Below are 13,088 nucleotides of genomic sequence, written 5' to 3'. Positions count from 1 at the left end.
TGAATGTGAAAATATCTGATTTATGAATACATATTCATTCTTGGAAGAATATGAATGTGCTACAGTGGTAGTGAATATACCACACTCACCTCTAAAAGGAGGTTTGAGATGATATAAGAAAACAATATCATTAATATGGAATGAATGGTCATTGGTCACGTACCTATTTTATGCCAAAATATTTTGGTAATAAGATTATTAAAAAATAACAGTAATGCAAGAAACGGATCTTGCATATAATTTTGACCATAACCATGATGGTATAACTTTCTCTTTAAAAGAGATACTCACCATATGGATGTTGATGAATATGTGGTAGTACAAAATTAATTGAGAGCTCTAGAAGAGCCAATTATACTATTTTGGAGAAAATTGGTTATCAATAAGACATTATGTTGTAGTAAGTCTCAAAGAAACTTATTGAGTTTCTAAAGTATTCGCGAAAGCGATTGGTCATACTGAGACTATAAATAAAGGAAATATTTAATATCTTCTATTACTACAACTTGTAGCGGGGTAATATGTATGTGAAAAGCTACCCGCTTTATTCTCCAGTTTATACTACACAAACAAAAGAATGCCACAATAAAAAGAAGTTTATTGATATAAAAACTCATATCATAATAAACATGGAGTTTATTGATAATTGCGTCATGGTGTAAATATGAAGTTTATCAATATTGATAATTTATTCAGTTGGCATAATTGGTTTACTCATATCAATTTAAGTATGATGTGCAAAAATAAAAGAGAATTCACATGGGTAAATATTAAAGAACTAGAAAGTTCTTTAAGAATTCTCTTATGTTGCATGTTCTCGTTAATTAATATACCAACTAAAACTGGGATTGAATCCCATGAATGCTGGAAATATCAAAGGTGAATATGGGCCCATTCACTTGCCATGTATACCACATAAGATGCATCTATGAGATGGTTACACTTTCGAGCATAATTTCCAGATTTTCTATTCAAGAAGTACATCTTGATAAGTTGGTTTACATCACAGTTGGTTTAGCAAAATAAAATATTAAGTACCTCTACTTAATAGCTAAACAATTGCTTATGAGAACAAAGTTATCTATATCAGTTTGATATATGTTATATACCAAAGTATATTATTTTCTCCCTTCACAAGTGGTTCACGGTCAGGAACCAAATAATTCCATCGTATTATTATTGATGTGCGGTGTATATTTTGTTAACACCATAACGCACAAAGGTGGATTCTCAAAGTTGAGGTAACAAGTTAGTTTTTCTAACATGAGGGGGAGACATGATAAACAGTTGAGAAAAAGTTACGTGGAATAAATTATCATTTGTACATCTAGATCCTCGAATAAGATAATATGAACTTGAAGTTCATAAAAGGATAATTCATTTGCAATATATTGCAAAGCATGCCAGACGCATTTGCTGGCCCAAAGAAAGTAACTATATTCTCATTGCAAATGCTCTTATTAAGTCCTAGAAGGACAAAGTCTATGGTACGGTTAAAGCGTATAGACAAATCGGTTTCAAATAAACTTCTTGATAAAGAAGATGAGCAAATGATCTAAATGATCATAACAAAAGGAGGCAAGTGATCTAGAAGATCACATGACATAAAACTTCATAAAATCTCAGGAGAGATTCAGGTACCTGAAAATATAAATGAAGAGATCTCTATGTTATGTCTTTATGAAAAATAAGGAGGTTGGAACCGATATAAAATGTCCGTCGACAACATCTATGATAGCGCTAAATATATATGAGCATCTTAAGTCTAGAGAAACAATTCAAGTAGAATTGGTTTCATATGAAAGACATGTTGTTTTGGACCTGCAGTTCAAACACTTGAAAGTATAAAGTCAATGGTATGTGCAATCAGTTTTAGCATGACATGAAAACTTGATATGCATCTAAAGTCTATTATATGGCTTATATGACTTAACTTATATGATAATCCATGAAGGATTTAAGTTTCTTGAAGCATATACAATTCTTGATCTTGAAGCACCACTTCCTCAGTGCAATTTGTGCACAAATGTATCTTGCTATTACTATAAGCATGATAATGTGATAGCGAGAATTTTCAAGGTGCAACATATTCATTGGAGTTAATATGGCTGATTTATTCACTAAATCCTTCCCGACGTCGACCTTCAAGAAGCTAGTGCACAAGATTGGCATGCGAAGGCTCAAAGATGTGAATTGATGCTCTCATCAGGGGGAGTTAATACGCGTTGTACTCTTTTTACCTTACAAGGTTTTGTTCCACTAGGTTTTTCCTTGCAAGGTTTTTTAACGAGGCAACCAAAAGGCGTATTGTTATATATGTGTGCTCTTTTTCCTTTTTTATAATATTTTTTTCCACTGGGTTTTATTTTAGTTAAGGTTTTAACGAGACACATTATCTGTCGAATAGACATTCAAGGGGGAGTGTTATAAATAAAATTGTATTTATGGTGAATGTCTATATTTAGAGAGATTCTAGGGTTCATTGCTTGGTGGCTAAGTCACCCTCTCCCTATAAATAGAGGGTTCTATTCTATTGTAATTCAGTCCAAAATCAATAAGAATTCTCTCTCTCTACTTTTCTCTGTAACACTCTTCTTCTTTTATTGTTTCATAATAAGAATTTATGTACTGCATTCATATGCATCGACAGTACAGAAATAGACCGCGGTGGGTGCAGTGTAACGTCAATAGTAGTTAGCCAATTCTACGTCAACAAGAGTAAATAAATGCTTTATGGTTTTGAATTATACTAGTAAGAGGGTTGTATCCTATATCATTGCATACAAAACTTTAAGATTAAACATTATAAAATATTCTTTATAAACTAATTAGAAAAATTACAAATAAAAGTACAAGTGCCTAAAAAAATGAAGAAATGTTGTCCTAGACGGTCCTTCGATGCCTTATTATATTATTGGATCCATAGAAACTAAATTACAATGAATTTTAATTTACTCGGTAAAATCTCTAGGTTTTAACTACTTAACATAATATGCTTTTGAAATTATGAGTAAATAGACAAAAGAAAATTTATATAAGGTAAAATTATATATAGTTCAAATAGACAAAGAAAACTTTACTATTAAAATAAAGATTCCTAATCCACAAATAAGTTCAATGGGCTCATTTTTCACCTATTATATTTTATAAAATATTAGTCCTAATAAGTTAGTACGGAAGCTTGTCTAACTTTCCTTCGTCAAAACTTTATTAACTAAAGAAAAATTAAAACTTATAGGCATAATTTTATTAGCTAAAAAAACCTCCTCCGAAACCTAAAAGAAGAAAATTGGTACTCCTAAATATAAATGGAGTTGAATTAAAAACTTTCTTAATTTAAAAATATTAGGAGAATAATTAAATGACTATCCTAGATAGTAAGATATTCATTAAATGACTATTTCTAAATATTAGGAAAATAACAGACTTTCCTAGTTTAAAAATATTAGGAGAATAATTAAATGATCATTTCTAAATAGTAGGAGATTAATTAAATAACTATTTGTAAATATTAGAAAATAATAAAATGACTATCTCGTCTAGTGTGAACTCAAATTTTTAAAGGGTAAAAAAGACGAACGACATTTTGCTAAGGGCGTTCGTGCTTTTAATATAGTACTAGTTACTATGTACGTGCGTTGCACGTAAATATTTAGTCAGAATTTTTATGTGAAAGAACAACCAACTAAATTTAGTAAGAAATTATTTACAAGATTATATGATTATTGTAAAATAATTAATGCGAGAACAATACAACAACCAATCAAAGAAAATTTTTGTTAAACTTCGATATAGAGGAGACTTGGATGAACTTGTTTTAGAAAACCTAATCTAGACTAACATCAATCGATTTTCTTTGAGAAATTTGTAAAAGAATTAATTACTCATACTGAAGTAAAAATAAATAAATTAAAGAGCAAGATCGGAAGANATTTTAACACTTTTAAATTAGATTTTATATTTTAAAAAATTATCAATTACTTATTTTCTTATTATTTAATATTTTAAAAATTAAATCAATTTGTTTGAAATATGTAATAACTCCTAATATTTAGGTAAAAGATACTAACTTAATTTAGTTGTAGCTTTATATGTACTAAATACAGATGAAGGCTTTAAAGAATAGTAAGAATTTCAACATTGTTTAAAATGTTATACATGTCTATAACGTAGTACTAAAATCTTCTTTTAGTAGGTATCTTTCTTTTATTACGCGCATTGTTATAAAAAAAATTGTAATTAGGAACAATACTTTTCTAATTCAGGTAGGATCAACGTTGTAGGGTCAGGTATATGTATAGTTTAAATCGAAAAAGAATTCTATCATTAGGTAATTTACCATTAGATCCTTAAATTATAGAAATATTTAAGGGCATAAAAGTCGATCAATGTTTCAGGGATATTTTAGTCGTTCAACATTTAGCATAAATTATTCGTGCTTTTATAATAATATAGATAGATAGATAGATAGATATAGATATAGATAGATAAAGATACATTTTTAGCGTAACATTTTCTTATACCATCAGTGATTTTGAATTTATAAAAGCACAGTAGCTATCATTTTAATCAATTAATTAATTAATATCTATTAAGTAATTTATCTGTAATATTATGCCGTCAGACCTTTTAATAACAATATTGTTATATAACAGTCATTCGCTATAAAAGTCAAACTTTTTATGGAACTAATTTCATGTTATATTATAATATATATTCTATATAACAATATTTCATTATAACAACCAAAAAAATTCGAAAGAAATGAGACTGTTATAGAAATGTTTAGCCGTATAAGTAACTTTATTATGTAAATACCACGATAATCAGAATTTATTTTATGTCCATTGAGTTCTGAATAGAGTGAAAGAAGAGTAAAAAAGGAAAAGATGAGGATTTCCAATCTAAGCCCAACATGTGTTAAACAAGAATCACGACATTGATTTCAGTCCTCTGTTGTTGGATTTTGGTAATCTTGTACTGCACGAACCTATTTATGGTGTGTAGTACTACTCCTGCAGTACATCTCCCCCGTCCCGTGCACTAAGTTTTTTGCCCTTTCACATTCGATTCCCTTCATTCCAACAACCCCCACATTGTCCGGTGAGCTTTTTTCTTTAATTTTGCACTCTCTATATAATTAGATTGTTGCAGCACATAATTTATTCTGAATATACCATTCTTGGTTTGTCAAATTGGATTGAGGGTTCGAGTTTTCTGTTCTTGTTAATTCCCATCTTCACCTATTGGTTACAGATTCGAGCCGTGAGACAGTCACTAATGCTTCTAGTATTAGAGTAGTCCTTTCCCAGACTCTGCGTGAATGCATGATGGTTGTGCACGGTGCCCCTACCATTTGTCGACCGTGAGAACCTCTGGGTAGACGGGACGAAATATTGACAAAAACCATTTATCCGCTATTTGTTGAGCATTTTCTTGATATTCAAAAAAGCAAAAGAATCGATTTTTTTCCCACTTCAGAGATTGTCAACTGAACTGTCTGTCCTGAAAAAGAAAAGCCAAGCTCTTTTTACATTGTAGGTCTTTTTTTCTGTCTTTTTAAGCACATCTGTTCTATTTTATTTTATTTTGTATTATTTGGTGGGGAATTGTATTTGTAACTAATTGATGATTAATACATGGACAGGAAAAATGAGTAGAGTTGGTGTAATGGGAGAAGAGGAGAAGAAAGAAGCAATGGAAATACAAAGAGAAGAAATGGAAGAAGTGAGAGACTATTCAGAAGAAGTGAAGAGAATTCCTCCTTGGACAAAACAGATAACAGTTCGTGGAATTGTAGCAAGTGTTTTGATTGGAGTTATTTACAGTGTGATAGTAACGAAGCTTAATCTGACTACTGGACTTGTCCCAAATCTTAATGTATCAGCTGCTCTTCTTGCCTATGTATTCATACAGTCATGGACCAAGATTCTAAAAATGGCCAATTTTGTATCCACTCCTTTTACCAGACAGGAGAATACTATTATTCAGACTTGTGCTGTTGCATGTTACAGCATTGCCGTGGGAGGTTAGAACATTTTTATGTTTTGTTGTCTTGCTTGAGGGCCTATCGGAAACAACCTCTCTACTCCTCCAGGATAGGGGTAAGGTTTGCGCACACACTACCCTCCCCATACCTCACTTGTGGGATTTTACTGGGTTGTTGTTGTCGTTGTTGTCTTGCTTGAGGCTTTCAAAATTCGAACTTAGTTTTAAAATTTTCTGTTTGTTTATGTTAATTTAGGTGGATTTGGATCATATCTTTTGGGATTGAACAAGAAGACATATGAGCAAGCAGGGGTTGATACAGAGGGGAATACACCAGGAAGCCACAAGGAACCTAGTCTTGATTGGATGATTGGCTTTCTCTTTGTTATTAGCTTTGTTGGGCTATTAGCTTTAGTTTCTCTTAGAAAGGTATTTCACAGTCTTCTGCTAATCTTCTTCTTGTGTTAAATAGTTAAAACACTTAAGTGATGAGTCATAGTGTTTTCAAATAATAGTAATCAGATGATACTAGAAGGGGAGCCTTGGCGCAACTGGTAAAGTTGTTGCCATGTGACCAGGATGTCACGGGTTCGAGCCGCGGAAACAGCCTCTTGAAAAAAATGCAGGGTAAGACTGTGTATTATAGCCCTTGTGGTTCAGTCTTCCCCGGATCTCGTGCATAGCGGGAGCTTAGTCTAGCGGGCTGCCCTTTAGATAATACAAAAACCTTTTCAAGGTAGCAGATTTCGGGGGCTGGCTGCCAAGTTCAACTAACTCTTGAACGTTTTTTTTGGGTGGTGCAGATCATGATAATTGACTATAAATTAGCTTATCCAAGTGGGACTGCAACTGCTGTTCTTATCAATGGATTTCATACTCCCAAAGGAGATAAAATGGCCAAGTATGTAAACGATTATAATGAGAAGGAACTTGCTTTGTGAAATCAGCCTTTCTTGAGTTGGAGGGTGGAAATGAAAACTATGTTTTACCATTTTTCAGGAAACAGGTTAAAGGATTCATGAAAGTCTTCTCAATGAGCTTCTTATGGAGTTTCTTTCAGTGGTTCTATTCTGGTGGAGATCAATGTGGATTTGCCCAATTTCCCACGTTTGGATTGAAAGCTTGGAAACAATCGTATGTACTTGATATTTTGGTTCTTTTTAAGTTTAAGTAGCTCAGTCCGTCACCACTAATCTATGCTATTGAATATTTGCAGATTTTACTTTGATTTCAGCATGACTTATGTCGGAGCTGGAATGATTTGTTCCCACCTAGTGAACTTGTCTTTGCTTCTCGGAGCTGTTCTCTCTTGGGGGATCATGTGGCCTCTAATTGGTGAACGCAAAGGATCTTGGTTTCCTGCAACTTTACCGCAGAGCAGTATGAAGAGTCTAAGTGGTTACAAGGTTAGAGATCAATTTAGAGACCAATCAACTGCTAAGCACCTAATTTTAATTTGACCAAGAATCCAATAAGCACTGTACTATTTCCTCATTTAGACCATAAAATTTCAACCGTTTGAATGTTATAGTTAAACTTGAGTCATGCTTTACTCCTTTTATACAGGTTTTTATCTCCATTGCTCTGATCCTGGGAGATGGCCTTTACAATTTTGTCAGGACACTTTTTTTCACTGGTAGAAGCATATATGTCTCGCTGAAAACAAGGAAGCCCGAATCATGTAAGCTGAAACTGCTATACAATATCCTTTCTATAAAGTGATAAACGAATTATTCCCCCTCACATCTCTCCTCCATTAATAATGAAATTTGATGTTATTCCGACCCCAACTTGTTTGGGACTGGGGCATAGTTGTTGTTGTTGTTGTTGATGATGATGATGTTATAGTCATGTCACCAAGTGCGCAAAGCTACGCGCTCCAACGAAGTATTGTCCAGTCAAATAGTACCATGATGGTTGAATATTAAAAGGATTTTGTGTTAGCTAATCTTAAGAGGGGCAAAAATTTTGTCTCCTTTTTTTGCGATTTTAGTATTAATACCAGTCCATCTATCTTTTCTGGCAGCTGTCGCAGAAGACAACAAGAACCAGCCCCTTGATGAGCTGCAGAGAAACGAAATATTCATAAGAGAGAGCATTCCCTTATGGCTAGCTTGTATTGGCTACATGGTTTTCTCCCTTATCTCCATCATTGTCATTCCACTTATGTTCCCTGCATTGAAGTGGTATTACGTACTCGTTGCCTACATTTTTGCACCAGCTTTGAGCTTCTGCAACGCGTATGGTGCTGGTCTAACAGACTTGAACATGGCATACAATTATGGCAAGGTGGCTCTCTTTGTGCTTGCTGCATTATCCGGTAAAGAGAATGGTGTTGTAGCCGGACTTATTGGATGTGGACTGATTAAATCCATGGTTTCTATATCTTCTGACCTGATGCATGATTTCAAGACGAGCCACCTCACCCTCACTTCCCCGCGTTCCATGCTACTAAGCCAAGCTATTGGGACTGCCATTGGCTGTGTGGTAGCACCTCTTACGTTTTTCCTATTCTACAAAGCTTTTCCTGTAGGAGATCCCAATGGAGAATACAAAGCTCCTTATGCTATCGTATATAGGAACATGGCAATCTTAAGTGTTGAAGGCTTCTCTGCACTGCCCAACCATTGCTTGCAGCTGTGTTATGGTTTCTTTGCCTTTGCCGTAATAGCCAACTTGGTGAGAGACATAACCTCGAAAAGATTCGGGAAATGGATTCCTCTCCCGATGGCTATGGCTGCGCCATTCCTTAATAATGCTTCTTTTGCAATTGATATGTGTGTGGGCAGTTTGATCGTGTACGTATGGCATAAGCTCAACAGCAAGAAGGCGAGTTTGATGGTTCCTGCAGTCGCTTCAGGCTTGATTTGTGGTGATGGATTATGGATTCTTCCATCAGCACTACTTGCTTTAGTCAAAGTTAAACCTCCAATTTGTATGACTTTTACAGCCGGACAGACATCGTGAAATATCCTGATTATTGAAACCAGGGAGTAGGTGTTTGCAAAAAGAAACTTTAGAATTATAGAAATGAGATAGCTGAGAAACGTATTTCTATATGTACCTAGCAAAGAATTTTGTCAAGTATAGGTACCATTGAGAAGAATTGCTAATAAAGCAGAACAATAATTGGGTCAATTTTGGGCGGATAAAAATTGGTTAAATCAATAATTGGGCGGGTCAGGAACGAAAACATTCAAGTCTGTTGACAGCTTGGAATGCTTAGTGTAAGTAAAGCAGAACAATTAGAGGGAATAGGATTGTCTAAACAAACAAAAACAACTGAATGAATGAAGAAATAAAGGACGTTGGCTTTTGCATGGAACCAGAATCTTTTTTTTTTATTCTGATATATGGAAATGGAAAAGTCCGTTTTTAATAGTACTGGGCCTTATTTACTTGTTTTTGTTATTCCTTTTCATTTATTTTCTGGTCCTTATGTTGCTGTTATTATTTCTATGATTTTTGTTAATGGTACTGATTTATTGTCTTTGTTCGTCTTCTTGAGTCGACGGTCTTCCACAAACAGCATTTCTACTCCTCGGGTAGCGGTAAGTTCTGCGTACTCACTACCCTCCTCAGATCCTACTTATGAGATTAAACTGGATCGTTGTTGTTATTGTTGTAGTATATGGAAATGGAAAAGATTAAATTGACTTTGGAAGTTTGTGAGCAAGAATAATTTTGTGAATGATGAATTTTGGAATTTGGAAGATTCACCAAATCCAGACATCACAGATATAAAAGATTCCACCAATGATAGGGACTATTGGAATATACACAAAGAATGCATCTCCACATGTAAACAAGTGCTCTTATTGGAACTGTCTTTAGATGTGTCTTTTGCAACCAGAATTTTATCCTCTAGTCATTTTCAACTGAAAAATCTACCTTCTGGAATCATCCAGAAAAAACATCCTTGAATATGACACAATTTACAATTTCAACCAAATTCTTTGCCCCATGAATCACTACATAAGCAGAGACCTAAGGAAGTAGTAAACTGATGTATTTGACTACAGACCAGCTTGCTCAACCTTTCTTCTGGTAAAATTCACAAAAATATCTTACCAAAGTGAAAATACATATATTTTCAGGTCAAAAACATCTACTAGAATTCATCTTATTCAATGAACGAGCAACTGGCTAATTTTGTAACAACTGCCCTCTGCATGTTAATCTTTAAAAAAAAAAATCAATGTTCAATTTGAAATGCATAATTTATTTCCAACTTTTGGATAGCAATTGAGTATGTCACATGAACACTGCGCGCCTTTGGAATTTAATCAATTGAAAACTGAATCTTTAATCTCCAATTTCTGGGAATCAATCTTTTGCTTAAACCGAAGATGTGGTGGTAAATCTAATCGGGCACTTTTGTAGATCAGAGAACCATTCAAAATGATTGACAGGACCACCAAAAGGGTGTGGTGCAACGGATGTGGCTGCTCTTCCCTTAACCAGAGGTCTCGGGTTCGAGTTCTGGGTATGGAAAAATCCTTGGTAGAGAGTGTTTCCCCCGAGTGGGGCCCTACGCGGCGCGAATCCGGATATAGTCGGGCTTCAATGTGGATACCGGACACCGGGTGAAAAACCCAAAAAATAATATGATTGACATGGATTTATCACATTCCAATCGTCCTCCTTTCACTCCCAAGACTTCTGTACGAAAACGAATATGCAAAGCGAAAAAAAAAAAGCCTGTAAACATCTATCGACAATGCATTAACCATTCAGGTAGCTCATTGCAGTGCCAACCCCTAAAGGTTATTAAAGACTCAGCAATAACTAAAGACATTCAGACTTGATAAAAAAAGGAATCAAAAAAACTAAAGATATTCACAGATCAATGCCGTTCATCAGAGTGTAATACAGTTTACACCTAACTGAGTTAACTTTCAGCTTCTACCAAAAGCAGTCACCTGGTTCCGCAGAATAATCAATGAAAATCTAAAGCAATGAGGACTACAACATCAGCATAACTTTTCCAACAGAACAACCTTTGATCACGACGGGAACATCAAAGGAGGTTGCAGAGACTTGCCTTAAAAAACAGCATAAGCATAACGAACTTAATACAAATCAGATAACAACTCAGCTGGTATCTCAATTAATTGACATTTTCGCCAGATTGATTAGAGTCCCAGAAATGGACTGCAAGATTTTATTTTGAGCTTATGGAGTTTACAGAATTCCTTGGATTCACAAGTAAAACACCACCTAAATTAATGGACTATAATTCAAAATGCCAATCTAAGTTTGTGAAGATGCTAAAACTGCAACTGAACTATTAACTATAAATTCAGGGACCATACATTCCCAGCTGTATAAGTTTATTCTGATGTCACTACAAGTACTGTGTTACCACAGTAAACCCCACAAGTATGTACCTCGTAAACTTCGTGCTTTACCTATTGTACCTCCATCTCAATTAGATGTTTATTTATTTTTAACTCTTGAAAGCTAAAATGCCGGGTGAGCACAATTCCTCCCATAACATCAACTTTTATCATTTCCAGTATATTTTCCTCAAGCAGTTTACTGCCAAAATTGACCTCATTACTCCCCATCATGGAGGACTCTCAGATAAGAAGGGCTAATAAATTCCAGCATAGGCATTCATATCATAAATATATAACCAAAAAGTGAGCGAATTTGAGACTAACTGTAGGACTCGTGGACGAGTGAACACCATTTCTTCATGTGATTGGAATGAGCTGCGGCCCTACTTAATAATTTCCCTCCATTATTGAGCTCACCTAATATGAACTTCACTTGAATTGAACGAAAATGATAACCAACAAGCTGATTTTGAGCATTATAAAGCTCAAATGCCGCATCATATTTGCAAAACAAAAGCATTTTATCATTCTGATCAATACTATATCTTGAACCGAGGAAAGAAAACAACTTATTTTGGGACGCTTACTTCACCATAATGCATAATTACAAATTAATAACCATTTTCAAAATGGAATGTCAACAAGGCAAATTTATAATACCTTTTTTTCATAATTTACAAACTTCTGAAATGAACGTACAGCAACTGACTCCTTCGAAATTAAATTATTCTTCAGAATTCAATCACTAAAATAATAACTGATTGACCGTTTCTTCCTCTTCTTCTTTTTTTTCTTGATGGGCGGGGATTTTATGGGGGAGGATCAATCAAGAAAACCTGTTTGCTGAAAGACAGCGTTACGAACACGCCGCAAGTCCCTGCCTTTTAGCGTCCGCCCAACGCCTTCGAAAACCGAGAATGTCACGTGCGACTGAGCTACCATCACGTGAGGAGGAACCATTACCTGGTCTTCTAGCAGCTCGTCGTCCACCTCATCGAACCGGTCGAATCCACCCAACGGTCCAGTACTCTTCTTCTGCCACACGGGCACGTTCACCGGAGCCGACTGGTGAAATTTAGGCAGAGAATTGGGATTTGAATTCTCCGAACGAAACACAGGCGGAATCATTTTGGCAGCGGATGCGGCGGAAACGGAAGGATTGAGCGTGGATTTGCGGCGGACGAGGGGGTGGTGGTCGTCGGAGAGAGCAGCGGAAAGGCCGGAGTTTGAGGATTTGTAGAGGGTTGCGGCGCGTTGAGGGAGGAGGCGCGTAGGGGAAGAGGAGGTGGAAAGGGCAGGGGGAGAAAAGGAGTTAGCAACACTGGAACAATCGGAGGATTCAGACCAGAAAACATCATTCTCGTCGAACTCTTCGAGCTGGTTGAGGTTGTTGTTAGGGTCAGAGTCGGGTTGTTTGAGGAGACCCATGAAGCGAATGGAGGAAGAAGAAGATGAAGTATTGGTTAGGGGCGAAGCCATGAACGAGTGTTGACTGAGTGTGGAGATCAATGGTTAGACTGAAATTGGGGAACTGATTTCCTTTTTCATCTTTGTTGCATATGATGCTTTTTTATTAATTAAATTAACATATTTTTGGGTGGAAAATGAATAGTGAGCTATAATAGGAGTAGGTAAGTGGAAAAAAAAAATGAGGTTGTTATGGAGAAGAAGAGATTGGCGGGGGAACATAATGGGAAAGAAAAGATCTTAAACGACAGTGATTTGGCTTCAGGTGACCACACATTATGTCAACTAGGG

The 13,088-nt window shown here is 35.4% G+C and overlaps 2 protein-coding genes across 4 annotated transcripts; one reads left to right on the top strand and one right to left on the bottom strand.

The window, feature by feature from the left end:
• The first annotated feature begins 4,879 nt into the window (after positions 1-4,879).
• On the top strand, positions 4,880-9,372 carry LOC109210140 (metal-nicotianamine transporter YSL2-like). Of its 3 annotated transcripts, none has more exons than XM_019373511.1 (8): positions 4,880-5,103; positions 5,648-6,028; positions 6,245-6,417; positions 6,792-6,889; positions 6,988-7,122; positions 7,205-7,394; positions 7,555-7,669; positions 8,015-9,372. In XM_019373511.1, the coding sequence occupies exons 2-8, from the start codon at positions 5,653-5,655 to the stop codon at positions 8,953-8,955; spliced, it is 2,028 nt and encodes a 675-aa protein (XP_019229056.1). In that variant the 5' UTR covers positions 4,880-5,103; positions 5,648-5,652; the 3' UTR covers positions 8,956-9,372. The 3 variants fall into 3 exon arrangements, with proteins under 3 accessions (XP_019229056.1, XP_019229055.1, XP_019229058.1); XM_019373510.1 differs by lacking the exon at positions 4,880-5,103 and adding an exon at positions 5,110-5,537; XM_019373513.1 differs by lacking the exon at positions 4,880-5,103 and having other exon boundaries at positions 6,027-6,104.
• A 2,780-nt stretch (positions 9,373-12,152) lies between these two features.
• On the bottom strand, positions 12,153-12,809 carry LOC109210135. The gene has a single exon (XM_019373505.1). The coding sequence runs from the start codon at positions 12,807-12,809 to the stop codon at positions 12,153-12,155; it is 657 nt and encodes a 218-aa protein (XP_019229050.1).
• Positions 12,810-13,088: the final 279 nt, after the last annotated feature.

Source organism: Nicotiana attenuata, unplaced genomic scaffold, assembly GCF_001879085.1.
Source record: "Nicotiana attenuata strain UT unplaced genomic scaffold, NIATTr2, whole genome shotgun sequence".
NCBI classification, from domain to species: Eukaryota; Viridiplantae; Streptophyta; class Magnoliopsida; order Solanales; family Solanaceae; genus Nicotiana; species Nicotiana attenuata.
This window is presented reverse-complemented; position numbering and strand designations above follow the sequence as displayed.

Excerpts from the sequence above, each read along its gene's own strand:
- LOC109210135 (XM_019373505.1), bottom strand. The coding sequence starts at position 12,809 with ATGGCTTCGCCCCTAACCAATACTTCATCTTCTTCTTCCTCCATTCGC.
- LOC109210140 (XM_019373511.1), top strand. The coding sequence starts at position 5,653 with ATGAGTAGAGTTGGTGTAATGGGAGAAGAGGAGAAGAAAGAAGCAATG. Across the intron at positions 6,418-6,791 it reads CTTTAGTTTCTCTTAGAAAG|ATCATGATAATTGACTATAA; the intron begins GTATTTCACAGT and ends TGGGTGGTGCAG. Across the intron at positions 7,670-8,014 it reads AACAAGGAAGCCCGAATCAT|CTGTCGCAGAAGACAACAAG; the intron begins GTAAGCTGAAAC and ends CTTTTCTGGCAG.